This window comes from Onthophagus taurus, chromosome 5 (genome assembly GCF_036711975.1).
Source record: "Onthophagus taurus isolate NC chromosome 5, IU_Otau_3.0, whole genome shotgun sequence".
Taxonomy (NCBI): domain Eukaryota; kingdom Metazoa; phylum Arthropoda; class Insecta; order Coleoptera; family Scarabaeidae; genus Onthophagus; species Onthophagus taurus.
This window is the reverse complement of record NC_091970.1, coordinates 7894553-7909130: the sequence shown is the minus strand read 5'-3', so window position 1 is coordinate 7909130 and position 14578 is coordinate 7894553. Positions and strand designations below refer to the sequence as shown.

Here is a 14578-nt window from a genome sequence, read left to right as displayed (position 1 = left end):
TTAAATTGAAAGAATAATATATGTACATTATCGTCTTTTTCAATGCGTTTTATCTTGCAACCTTGGTTTCGATATGCTTTCTATTCCGCGTAGAGTAAGGTCGATTTGGATTGGGTTGAATTTGAAAAATATGCGTTTGTACAAAGCGACATACTTAATACGCGATTATGTAAGAGAAATAATCGGAAATAACAACGTCCTTTTTCTTTATAAAAAGAGAAAAATAAATTAATTAAAACGTCTTAGAAGGTTATTTTTTCTTTTCACTGATAACAATCGATTTATGTAATTCATATTGTTTTATTATTACACTCTGAGGAACAATTTTATTCCTTTTTTTTTGAGTAGATGGACGACTATCTTTCACTTTTAACCGACTTTTCTCACTCAAGAGGACTTTCAAAAACCCGATCGGAGCTATTTTCACTTCGAGCATAATTTTTTCACGTCCCAACGCGTCTTTTTTTTTTTAATACGAAAGTGGAATTTAGGTTGAAATAACCAAAAATAAAATCGAATAGAAAATATTAAAAAAGAAAAGAAATTGTTTACCTAACCCTAATTTTGTGTTAATTCTTTTTCTTTTTTTTTTCTAGGTGAAAACATTTACATTTCGCCGAGACAACGGAGACAAAACGCCGAAGGTAAGTTTTTATATTCTCAATTTTTTTCTTGTATGTATTTATGTAAATTTGAATCATAAAAATGCTTCTAACCTAGATTTTAGTGATTTTAGATTGTAAAGGTGTGGTACCGCTAAATACCTTCCTCTTGACTCAATCTTTTCATGATACAAGGTGGAAGAAAAGCATTTTCTTCCTCAGTGAGTAACCACCTGCGATTTAAAAGGCTTAAGTTCAATTGAAAATGTCAAGGTGTTTTTGCTAAGCGCATCCCGTTCGTGAATAACAAGCAAACAAATTTTTTTTATCTTTAACCGCTTATATAAGGCTTTAACATCTCTATTTTAAACTGTTGTGATGTAGATATTAATTTTTTTAATTAAAAATGTTTTTTTTATTATAATGTATAGCAAAAAAAAATTGTTGGTGTGAAGTTAGCCTCAAAAGCTAAATTTTGACATCTAAACGACGTTTCTACTTTTTAACCCCAATCAAATTTTTAGGAGTCATTCTATCTTGATTGTTTTAATTTTCCTTCGAATTCCATTTCACAAAATCGTTTCTGAAATATCTCAACATAATTCTAAGCTTTCTCAACATTTTTCATCATATTTCCCAAAATAAATAATTTTTTCTGACTATGCAACCCAAATGTCAGCTATTACTGTTTTGGTTGCATAAATATCATTAATATTATTCGATAACTTAAATAGCCTCGAATATCATTGACATCAAAGGCGGTTCATACATTTAAACTATTACATTTATTAAATTTTAAAAATAATTTAAATCCGATTTTAAATGTTAACCTTAATTCTGTGATATTAATAGTCTTTACGAAAAATCCTTTAAAATGAGTCCAAACACGATGGTGTTATCTCAAAAATGAATATTTTTAACTTTTCGTTGCCAACTTCACTTTGTTGACTTTAAACTTATCAAGTTTTTATGATAACTTTGTTATTTTTTGAGATAAAATAGTCGAGTTTGGACTCATTTTAAAGGATTTTTCGTCAACATTAAGAATTTAATAAAATTAAAGTTGATATTTATAACCATTAAAGGTTATTTTTAAATTAATCAGGCTATATTTGTATTTATTTTAATGAATGTTTAATGAATATTACAAAAAAAAACATTCAACTTTAAAAATAATCGAAATACCGGGTACTTCCGGTTTTAAATGTCAACCTTAATTTTGTGATATTCATTATCTTTATGAAAAAGCATTTAAAATGAGTCCAAACACGATGGGGTTATCTCAAAAATGAACATTTTTAACTTTTCGTTGCCAACTTCACTTTGTTAACTTTAAATTTATCAACTTTTTGTGATAACTTTGTTATTTTTTGATATAAAATAGTCGAGTTTGGACTCATTTTAAAGTATTTTTCGTCAACATTACGAATTTAATAAAATTAAAGTTGATATTTATAACCATTAAAGGTTATTTTTAAATTAATCATGCTATATTTATATTTATTTTAATGAATGTCTGATGAATATTACAAAAAAAAACATTCAACTTACAAAATAATCGAAATACGGGGTACTTCCGGTTTTAAATGTCAACCTTAATTTTGTGATATTCATAATCTTTACGAAAAATCCTTTAAAATGAGTCCAAACACGATGGGGTTATCTCAAAAATGAGCATTTTTGATATTTCGTTGCCAACTTCACTTTGTTGATTTTAAATTTATCAAGTTTTTGTGATAACTTTGTTATTTTTTGAGATAAAATAGTCGAGTTTGGACTCATTTTAAAGGATTTTTCGTCAACATTAAGAATTTAATAAAATTAAAGTTGGCATTTATAACCGGAAGTCGATCATTAAAGGTTATTTTTAAATTAATCATGCTATATTTGTATTTATTTTAATGAATGTTTGATGAATATTACAAAAAAAACATTCAACTTTAAAACTAATCGAAATACGGGATACTTCCGGTTTTAAATGTCAACCTTAATTTTGTGATATTCATAATCTTTACGAAAAATCCTTTAAAATGAGTCCAAACACGATGGGGTTATCTCAAAAATGAGCATTTTTGATATTTCGTTGCCAACTTCACTTTGTTGATTTTAAATTTATCAAGTTTTTGTGATAACTTTGTTATTTTTTGAGATAAAATAGTCGAGTTTGGACTTATTTTAAAGGATTTTTCGTCAACATTAAAAATTTAATAAAATTAAAGTTGATATTTATAACCGGAAGTCGACCATTAAAGGTTATTTTTAAGTTAATCATGCTATATTTGTATTTATTTTAATGAATGTTTGATGAATATTACAAAAAAAAAAATTCAACTTTAAAAATAATCGAAATACGGGGCACTTCCGGTTTTAAATGTCAACCTTAATTTTGTGATATTCATAATCTTTATGAAAAATCATTTAAAATGAGTCCAAACACGATGAGGTTATCTCAAAAATGATGATTTTTGACATTTCGTTGCCAACTTCACTTTATTGACTTTAAATTTATCAAGTTTTTGTGATAACTTTGTTATTTTTTGAGATAAAATAGTCGAGTTTGGACTTATTTTAAAGGATTTTTCGTCAACATTACGAATTTAATAAAATTAAAGTTGATATTTATAACCGGAAGTCGACCATTAAAGGTTATTTTTAAATTAATCATGTTATATTTGTATTTATTTTAATGAATAATGTTTTATGAATATTACAAAAAAAACATTCAACTTTAAAAATAATCGAATATCAACTTTAATTTTGTTATATTTATAATCTTTACGAAAAATTATTTAAAATGAGTCCAAACATGTTTCGTTGCCAACTTCACTTCGTTAACTTTAAATTTATCAACTTTTTGTTGTATCTTTGTTATTTTTTGAGATAAAATAGTCGAGTTTGGGCTCATTTTGAAGGATTTTTGATAACGATTAAGAATATAAGAAAATTAAGGTTGACATCCTTTTATGTAATTGATTTGGCCACATCACACCAACAATAAATTTATTTATATAAATTTCCTCTAAAATATTTCTTATTTTTTTATAATTTTTTTTAATGTAAATAAATTCTATTCTTTTCTTTCTCTTTTTTAAACAATCTTTGAATAGATGTTACCACGGTTCTTTTGGTGGACAACCACGGCCGGAATTCATTCGGTCGTTTCCTCAACGTAAAACCGGACCTTGGCCTATTGACCTCTACAGCCAGAACCTTCATCCAAGAGGGCGTTACAACCCAATACGCCACCCAAGTCCTCGGAACCACCCTAGACAACGGACGACTTTACGCCCACTTGCTCACGAAAAGTTCACGAGTTCTATACGAAGACTCACCATCGTCCTCTATCAAAGTGTACGAGAACCCAAAGAAATGGAAGATCGAAACCAAACCGGAAAACGGCGAAAGAAACTTCGTCAAAAACACCGATTACGTTTCGCCGAACCAAATCGAACCATTCGTTGTTTTCCCCACGGTTATTTCCCGCGAAGAAATCAAAAAAGGGAAAGAAGAAGAATTAAACGAATCGCCAACGAACAATTTAAGAATCCCTTATAACGCCGACGCCAAATACATCGCTTTAACAAGCAAACAAAAAAAATCTAAACTAAATTTAGAAGTTAACGAAAACGCAATCGTTAAAGACGATATCCACCCATCAAAAATTAAAGAATGGGACAATTTACCCACATTCACAGTAAGAAACGAATTCTCCCCATCGGGATTTTCTTACCTAACAGGGGATTTCCCCGATTTCGAGGTTAACACCGAAAAGAGCAAATCAACAACATCAAGAGAACGCAAAGCCAAATTGTTATTTCGACCTAAAGAAGTTGAAAAGATAGAATTAAAAACGGTTACTTACACGGGATTTGCCGATTTCACCACGACAGTTGGCGACACGGTTATTATTTTTTCCCCATCAACTTTGGAGGTTAAGCAACAAACGGGACATGTTACCAAAATTAAAGGTGAAGCTACTTTGTTGCCAACAACGACGCAATCCATTCAAGAAAGTGCCAAAGCATCCACGATTTATGAGAAAGTTTACACCCCATCGATTGATTTTGAAGTTACAACCCCTAATGTTGAAGAAGATGATGATGAAGATGACGAATTTACGATTTTAGATAGTTCAGATAGGCCATTAAAGCAATCTGATGAGATTGATTTAGATGCTAAGGTATCGATTTTGGCTAAAGAACAAGGTGGGACTGAGAAAAATTTGGATGAGATTGAGATGGAGATAACGACGCAGGGGGAAAATGTTGTTTTGTACAATTCTGATGTTATCCAGCCCTCTGAGACTCAAATTACGAAGTTGTCCAAGCCGACGCATGATGATATCTCGAAGCTTGTTGCTTCTTTAAACGCGAAACCGATTGAGGTGACTCAATCAAACTTAAAGATTCCTTCCCAAGAAGATATTGAACGAATTTTAGCTTCGCTAAATCAGAAATCTTCGAAACCAACTGAGCCGTTAAATACGAAGAGTACTTTTATATTGAGTGATCCATTTAAAAATATAAACACGGAGGAAACTAAAGTTTTAAGCGGGGCTAAAACGATTTTCTTTGACGATGTGTTCCCTACAAGTTTAGACGAAGCTTTTGATGATAAGTTAAAAGAAAAAGTCGAAGATGAGAAGGAAACTACAACGATTTTGAGTCAAACTGAAGAAGTAACAACTGAAATGATTGAAACAACAACCGAGGTTGAAAATATAACAGAAGAAAATGAATTAACAACAACAGAGGAAGTTACAACTCAAGGAAGCGTTGAAGATAAATGTTTGGATGGTTTAAAAATCCTTCCTACGACTTCGTACCATCACTATAATGTCTTAACAACGTTTTACATCAAAGAGGGGGAATCAACTTCAACTTCAATTCAACCCGGAATAAGTATCTCAACGGAAATTGGGTTCCAAACCGTTTTATGCGACGAATTAATCGACCCAACCAACGTTTTGACAACTCCTCAACCAACAGAAATTGAAATCACCACTCAAAAAGAAATAACAACCGAAGAAATCGAAGTTACGACTGAAAATGTAAAAGAAACAGAAATAACAACCGAAATGTTCGAAGAAACAACGGAAATGACGAACAACGAAGATGCAACAACAGAAAGCGGCGAAGAAATTGAGTTGTTAGTGAAGACTTTGTATACAACTTTCAATTATTTAACCACGTATTATTTGGGGAACACCTCAACCGTCTCAACATCAAAAACGATCCAAACTAACATGATAACATCAACTTTATTCCCCGGGAAAGAGATACAACCATCTCAAATTAACGAAAATTTAGAAACCCACAAAGTTAATTTCGACGATTTCGACTTAAAAGAAGAAAACAACGAAGACGATGATGAAGATGATGATGAAGAAGAAATCGTTGCAACCCCAACTTTATCATTAACCCCGTTTAAAATTAAAACATACTTCACAACTTACACATATTTCTCGACTATTTTCGACGGGGAGGATGATTCGCGCGTTTTGAGCCGAACCGAAGTTCGATCTTCAGTTTATACCGATTACGGGAGCCCCAAAATAAGCCCAACCGATATTTTAGAGGGATTATTAAACAAAAACGATTACGATAAATACAACACAACGATGAGTCGAGTTAGAACTAATTTGCCTGTCGAAAACGACGAAGAGAATGTGATTTTACCAAGTGCGACTCAAGATAAATCTTATGTTACGTTGAATCGAAATTTACCCGTTTTGGAAGGATCGGAAGAATCGAATTCGGATCTTAATTTATCCGATTATGAGATAATTACGAATATGGTTACGAATGTTAAGAGCACGACCTCGAAGGGGGAGCAAAAAGTTTTGGAGAACTTAGATAAAAGGAATGTGCTTGAGGATCAAGTTTTTTCAGAGTCGAATAATGAATCGGAAGTTGTCCCTTCGCCCACTCTTTTATTGCAAACTAGTTACACGACTTTTACTTATTTTACAACGACTTATCATGGGACCACTTCAAGCGATGTAAATAGCAGCTTAAAAACGATTACTAATATCGTTACGGAAACTTTGAATTCCCCCCAAACTTTAAAACCGGAAGATTCGGACCAACCCATAACTTATTTCACCACTTTCACGTATTGGACGACGAGCGTTAAAAAGAACACAACGATTATTAATAGCAGCGAAAAAACAATCACTAACATCGATTCCCCGACGATTTCTTTCACATCAACCCCAACAGATTCAATCATTTCCCCAACTCCGATTTTAGAAACGATTTATTCCACATTTACTTATTTCACCACGTCTTATATCGATGATAAATCGACGGTTTTAAGCAGCTTGGTCACTCAATCCAAAATCATTACAAAAACGCCCGAATTAAAACAAGGAAGGGCGATTAATTTGGAGGCGACACAAAATCAAATTAATGAAGATAACAAAAACAAAATTGGGTTGTTATCGACGTTAACTCGCGTTGAGGAGAATTCTGGAGTTTCCACGATTTATTCCACCGATGTTTATGGGACTTCAATTAATGGGAAGTACATTCAAGTCGAAGAAACCACATCTTCCGTTCTAAATGTATCTTTAAATCCAACGAATTTGAAACCAACGGGAATTTTAAGTATAAATAAAGGGATGATTGTCGACGCTGATGGAGTGAGTACTTTATTTTATACAACCCAAGCCTTGGGGACTTACATCGATGATAGTTATGCCCAAATAATCGACAGTACAAGCTTTTTAAAAGTGGACGAAGAAAAGAAATCTTTATTACCGACCGATTTACCGGCGAGAAGAACCGGCTTGGTCCGGTTCATAGAGGGCGCGATTGTTCAAAACGAAACCACCACGTTGTATCACTCCAACGTTTTAGGAACCATAATAAACGGGAGTTACGCCCAAGTAATCGAAAGCACATCGAGCTTTTTAATTAACCCGACCCCGACGTCAATTTTAAGCGCGCAAGAATCAACGAAAATCGTTTTAACCCCTTCTCCTGTAATGTTGGAGGGTTCTGAGACTACGAAAAATGATGAAGATGTTGAAACAACCACCGAGGGGGATGAAGAAGATTTAAAAGAGACGAAAAAGTTCCCGATTAGAAAAAATAATTACACCCCAGCGATCAGGCCGTTTAGTTCGAGATCATCCCGCCCGGGATTCGCCCCAAATTCAAAACGAAAAGGTGCCACAACGATTACAAGAAGCGACATAACAACCCCAACGGTAACCGTGGTCCCCGCGTCAAAGCAGCGATTTGGGGGGCGAAAAAGCTCGTCGAATTCGTTAATCCTCCCAACAGCTTCGGGATCGAGACGATTCACCCGCCCCAAATCCACATCATCCTCAGGATTTAGACGAAGCTCCTCGAGGGTCCAACCCACATCGTTATCATCAAATTTATTAAGTTCGCGAAGAGGGGGGAGCTTTAGATCATCATCAATCCGACCATCTTCGCTTTTTAATTTAAGCAGGGCGAGAATTCGCCCCACGGCGATTAATTTTAACCGATTCAACTCGGTGACTCCTTCAGACGAAGAAAACGACATCACAACAGATGTAACTGATAACCCGACGGGATTTACGGATGATTTCGAGGATTCATCAACAACTACAGAAAGTAGCAGAAGAAACCCACTTTTGAACCGATTTAGACGCCCTAATCAAAATCCACAACGCGGATTAACTTTAACCACGCAAAAATCACCAATTAAATTAAATAAAGGTAATAAAAACGTTAAAACAACCCCAAAATCAACAACTCGCCCACTTCAAAATCGTCCAAGACCCGTTAATGCATTATTCCCGAGGCGAAATCTATTCACAACCACGACGACCCCTCCCCCGGAAGAAGAAGATGAATATATCGACGATGAGGAGGATATGGTGGGCGAAAATGAGGAGGATTACCAAGATGATATCGAATTACCCGCCGAGTCGCTGCAAAATACGCGAATTGGAAGGTCGAATGCGAGGATTGATAAAAATTTGAAACAAAAAGTTTTAATCAAACCGTTTGTGAGGAGGAGATTAAAGAGGCAAGTTCAACATTCGAGGTTTCGGAGGCCGCTATCAAGAACGACCACCCCTAAAGAAGAAGTAACCGAGACGACGACGAAATCGATTAATAATCGAAAAAATCGATTTTCTCAAAGGAGGAAAGATAATAATACAAAAAGGATTAATCCAACGAAAGCTTCGAATCAAGGAAGAACTCAATTTACAATTAGAGATAATAATAATAATAGAAATTCTAATTTTAAGCGCCCAACAACGACGATTAGGAAACCAACCCCGAATTCGAGGACTAAATTAAGAACGAGTTCGAATCAAGATGTTCGCAAATCTGGTAGTGTTAATAATAATAATAATAGTAATAGGAGGAGGGTTGATAATAATGGTGGTAATAATAATAATAATAATAATAGGAATAAATCTCGCCGCCCCACTTATATTAATCAAGAACAAATCGATAATAACTTCGTAATTCCGAGTTTTGATGGAACAATCACGGTAACTCACCAAATTCCAACGGAAGTCTCAATCCCCATCGTTAATGGGAAAATAACCGAGTACAAAAACATAGTTACCGCAAAATTTAGCACCCAAATCCTCGGCCCTGAAGAATATACAACGAGCATTAACAATTTTGGGAAAGATGTAACCGTTTTGTTATCAGAAAATAGCGCGATCAATAATAACGGGGCAACCCAAGTTACGCAATTCGTTTTAAACGAGACTCCAACAACCAGCGTTATTTTCACCCCGACTTATATCCGGGGAAGAAAGACTTCGTATTCGCATATTGTGCCTAGTACGATTTATGGGGTCGAGGAGGTTACAAACACGATCCAACCGGCGTTAGCGGCCCAAGCACCTTTAGCCAACATCTTATTGTCGCAATTATTATTGGGAAACGTGGGATTCCCCCAACAAAACCCGCTATTAGGCGCATTCCAACAACCGCAGCAACCAGGAATCCCCCAAACGCCAACAACCGAGTTTAAAACTCGAACCACAACTTACATAACAACCGTAACTAAAGCCACATCGACCGTTATTCCTTTAACATTCCGAGGAAAAGAGATTTTAACAACAATCGTCGATACCAAGACCGAGGTGATTACAGCAACCGAATTTTTAACCGACACGGTCGTTGTAACCCCAACGATTCCTAATTTTCAAGCGCCTAATCAATTAAATAGCTTGTTGGTGCCACTTTTATTGCAACAACAACAAAATCAACAAATTCCTATTTTGCAGAATCCGGCGGGGGTTTTTAATTTGGATCAAATCCAACAAGTTCAACAACAAGGAGTTTTAAGTAGTAATGTTGTAAATGATGTCGAGGAGAATCAAAATGATGCGATTAATGAAAATAACGGGGTGGAAATGGTAACGCATAAAACCCGCAAAAGAAAATCGAAAAAAGAAAAGGTTACGACCCCAACCCCCCCGGAAAAAGAAACGAGCGTGGTGACTTTGTACGTTTCGGGGCGACAACCTGGGGAATTCACCACCGTTTTATCGACGTATGTTGTAGGGGAAGAAAATAGCAGGAAAAAGCGGGAATTAAAACCGACGGGGGTTAATTTTAATCCACCAAAAACGCACTTATTAGAATACAACGATTTAATTATAGCAACAACCCCAGAAGAAAATCTACATCAAACCGAAATTAACTCAAAACCCACCGAAACGTTAGAAAGCATTTTAGGGGACGTGAACAAACACGTCACGAAAAGTAAAAAATATCAAACCACACAACCAAACGAGTCTTTTTTAGCCGTTTAGACCTCTACTTTGACGAAGCCCCTCCAAGAAGAGGTCACTACACACCTGGGGGTACCCGACAAAGTAATCATAATGAATTAAATGTTAATGTTAGATTAAATCGCGATGTAAATAATAATAATTTTAATATAAGTAATAACGAAAATGGATTAAAAAAACGAAGAGTCGTCAAAAAATTGGTTGGGATTCGTCCGAGGAACACGAATCGTCCGAAAAGAAGAAGAAAGGTGATTAAAATTAAGAAAAGAAAGCGCCCGATTAATAACGACGTTGTTATTAAGAAGAGGAGGAAAGTTATTATTACAAGGAAAAGGTTATTACCAAAAACTACAACATCTTTTATATCATCAACAACGGAAGAAATAGAAACGAAAATGTTACCACAAGAAGAAGATTTTAATTTAATCCAAGAAGCATCTAAAGAGGAATTTGAAGATGACTCAAATGAATTTGATGAAGATTATTTAAATTCGAATTTTGATGCAAATAACGATGAAGAAGATGATGATATAAATGATGATAACGAAGATGATTACGATGAAGAAGAAAATGATGATTATCAAAATCAAGATGACCCAACTCGTTTAAATATATTCAACGAAGATGGTTATTATGAAGAAAATATTTACGAAAAAATAGTTGAATCACCGATTTTCGATCCTCTTTTTCCTGAATTATCGGAATCGTTCGATTCTAATTTATTATTAAAAACGACGACTTTAACTGCAACCGAATACGAGACGAAAACCTCGATTGAAATGAAAAATAAAACGTACACTTTGGTGGTGACTCGAGTGAATGGTGACGAGCAAATTGTGAGTTCTTCGCATGAAGTGTTCCCGCAAACGAAAACTGTTATCGTAACCGAACCCGTACTTAGATACACGACGTTGACTTTATTAGACTTGGACAATTCACTACCTAACACTGACACAACCACCCTTCTTCTTGAAAATATCACCACTACCAAAATTAGTACCACTTCTACAATTGTTGAAGAAGGTGAGTTACTGAAAAATAATCCTTCCCAAAAAGAAATTTTGTAAATTAAAGTTGTAAAAAATTTAATTTTTCTTGTATATACAAGGTTTTCATTTTTATTTTAATTTTTTTAATGATTTTCTAATTGGAAATGATACAAAAACGTCTCGATTCTTAATTTGTTTATTAATATCTTTGTTTTTGATCGTTTTTATTTAGAAGTTAGAGCTTTAGATGAAGCGAGATACAATCTAGCCACTCGAGTCATGTCGAATGGGGTTGAGGTGATCGTTGCCGGCGATAAAAGTACACTTCCTGGTGAACCGGATGTAAGCAGAATTTTACCATCGTCAATTTATAAGCCGGTCACTTTCAAAGCCAGTACTTTAACCGAACATATGATGATGCTACAACCATCAGAGGTAAGTAATTTTGTTACCACTCATATTGTTTATTAATGTAGGTTTTAATTAATAATGATAATATATTAAATAATAATTAGGAGTGTTCTGGCCGTTTCCACCCCCTCTTTAGGTTTGTTTACACTTTTCATTTGATATCTGATAACTAAAAATTGAATGACGCATGTGGCGCCATCTGTTGGGGATATTTCGGAATTATTCAGCTAAGAACCGAACCACTAAAATACAGGTTGGATTAGGTTTATATATAAAAGCTCTAACCACAGAATAACTGTTTGGAGCCATTATGGGACTCCAATTAACGTTCCAATTAGTTGGGAATTCCTACCTATGGCATTTACACCTACCTGTCAAATAATGTCACCACATTTGAATATCACACTGCATCATATGATATGTGAGATTGCATCTGACGAGCTTCCAACAACTTATAACGTTAGCTGAAACAAAGCGATAATGTCAATTATAATCTAATTATTTAATCATACCATTATTACTTTATTATACTCTTAGCGAAAAATCACTTTAAAATGACGTTTTCGTCTGTCATTGTGAACAAACTTCAACTTTATAATTTTAAAATTTGAAGTTAGCAGCAAATTTAAAAATATAACACGAATTTAAATCTATACTTTTTAAATTAAAAGAATGATACTGGTAATAATTGTTATTGCCGTCTCTCATCATTCCCACTATTAATAATAAAATTGTTAGTTTAATTAAATTATTTCAGTATAGACGCTAATGCCATCTTACGGTGGTATTTAGAGTCTCAACTTCTCCAATCAAAGATCCCTGGGGCTGGGTATCTCTTTAATAAATAATAATAATAAAGTCTAATAATATTATTAAGTGTGAATATTACAGATCATTTTCAAACGAAAGCTTTGAGCTTTAATTTAAAATAATATCAAAGATCCGGAGGTCGGTTGGCAGCTCTGTTGGCGGCCATGTTGTGGCGTCCCCAGCCTTTGCATGCATCTATTTAGACGTAAATTAGTTTAGTATGTACAATTGTTAGTGTTTTAATTATCTTGCACTTGTAACTGAACGAGTGACTTGAGATTGAGAGGTCAACGTCGGCTTTATCCATCGCCAAAGTGTTTTTGATTCTAGATCTTGTGGTTAACTGTATGTTTCACAATTTCACATTACAACATAACCTCTAAATTGTAAGTAACGCGTTTGCGCTTTGAATTTCGTCTAAGTACTTTACTTGTAGCTATCTGATAAAGTTACAAATAAATAACGAAAGCTCAGGACAGATTAAAGGAGGTTTATTCTCACACCGGCTGCTTATTCTGATATTTCTTTGGTCTTTATATTGAATAATGAAGGCGTATCTGAATGGTTAAGTAAAAAGATTAAGTTGAAATAATAAAATAATTAATTCTTAATCTTATCAACATAACTTAAAAAGAAAAAACTCGCGTCATGTCAAATTTTAAACAAAATCACTAGATTATCGCAGTTATTTTAACAATTCATGTTGGTAATATATTTTTTTATTTTGCTTCGATTTAAAATTAATTAATAATATTAATTATTAAAAAGCATCAACTATTAAATTCAATTTTGAGCTATATTTTCATCTTTTTGGGATCAAAACTTAATTATAACAAAACGTTTCATTATTTATTTCACTTGCACAATAGATGGCGCTACATGCTTAATCGAGTAATTTCATTCCAAAGCTTGTGTTGACGTTATGTTGTGTTTATCGTTTATTCTTAAAAGAAGAAATTAAAATGTTACGATATAAAAAACGTAATCGACTTAAAAATAACGTTGAAGATTAAAAATACCACCTTTTATTAGTGTTATTCCAAATGCATAATTTTATATTTATATTTTAATATGTCGTTTACTGTTCGGTTATATCTTTTACTTTTACTCTTTTAAGTGATATTCGTGGTTTTCTATTATTTCGGGGGGATACAATTTAATTTCTTTCTGTCATATCTGTCAAATTGTGAGGTTGATGACAGTTGGTAACAAAAACAGGGAAATTATGACGTTTAAACTTCCGTTATTTAAAAAGAAAATCCAATTGTTGGTTTTATATTTAATTATTTCTGTAATAATTGATATAGAATCTTAACCTCAATTAACTAATGACTAAAAATGTTAATAGAAATTTAAAAAATTATTAAGACCCTATGCAATACCAACCTAAATCTTGACAGGTATAGATAAACACCAAATAATTTTTTTTAAAAATTTGTAAATATCTTTAAATGTATTAATATTGTTTATATAAATCATTTAAACCATATTTAATGAGTGTTCAAGAATTGAAATTAAAGATTTTTAATTTCTTTTTAGGTTCTATATTTGATTTTAAATTTCGTACAAATGTCAAACAAAAAGGTGTCAAACAAAATTCAAGAATCATCATGTGGCTTAAAAATCGACGATTTTTTTTAATATTTACAAATGAAACACCCTTGTTTTTCTTCTCTCAAGACGGCTAAACCCGAATGATTCTAGTTCTAGGTCTTGTGTTAGTTCTGGTGATAGTGCAATAAAAATAAGCAACATAGTGATATATTATGCTAACTAGCGCTAAATTAAGGAATGAAACTTATTTTAAATTAAACCTCAATGCTTTCTCTTTAAAATGATGTATAATAATTGTTGGGTAGGATTGGAAGAATATTGAGAAAGAAAATGTTGAAATAAAACTTAAATTTTCGTATAACCTAAAAGTGTCAAAAACGATGCTAATTTAAAAATTCCTGGAAGCCGTATTTATTGAAATTAAGGAATTAAACTTATTTTAAATTAAAGCT

At 33.2% G+C, this 14578-nt stretch overlaps 3 protein-coding genes across 5 annotated transcripts in view; 2 read left to right on the top strand and 1 right to left on the bottom strand.

Moving 5' to 3' along the window:
* The window catches only part of LOC111415832 (uncharacterized), a 26950-nt gene extending 16567 nt beyond the window's left edge, over positions 1-10383 (top strand). Inside the window, exons 2-3 of the mRNA XM_071196170.1 lie at positions 597-644; positions 3710-10383. Coding sequence (XP_071052271.1) covers positions 597-644; positions 3710-10383 — 6722 coding nt within the window. The remainder of the gene's footprint in view (positions 1-596; positions 645-3709) is intronic.
* Positions 1-14578, bottom strand: part of LOC111415830 (SUN domain-containing protein 2-like) — a 48379-nt gene that overhangs the window by 20622 nt on the left and 13179 nt on the right. Inside the window, exons 1-2 of one of the 2 annotated variants that reach the window (XM_071196176.1) lie at positions 12284-12334; positions 12134-12226 (exon numbers count right to left, since the gene is read on the bottom strand). The gene's annotated coding sequence lies outside the window, so the exon portion shown is untranslated. Of the gene's footprint in view, positions 1-12133; positions 12227-12283; positions 12335-14578 lie in introns of those variants that run through there. The other variant, XM_023047712.2, reaches the window with a different exon arrangement.
* Positions 10381-14578, top strand: part of LOC111415833 (uncharacterized) — a 16774-nt gene continuing 12576 nt past the window's right edge. The window contains exons 1-2 of one of the 2 annotated variants that reach the window (XM_071196168.1): positions 10381-11385; positions 11584-11786. In XM_071196168.1, the coding sequence (XP_071052269.1) occupies positions 10758-11385; positions 11584-11786 (831 nt within the window). In that variant the 5' untranslated portion in view covers positions 10381-10757. Of the gene's footprint in view, positions 11386-11583; positions 11787-12743; positions 12959-13008; positions 13137-14578 lie in introns of those variants that run through there. The other variant, XM_071196169.1, reaches the window with a different exon arrangement.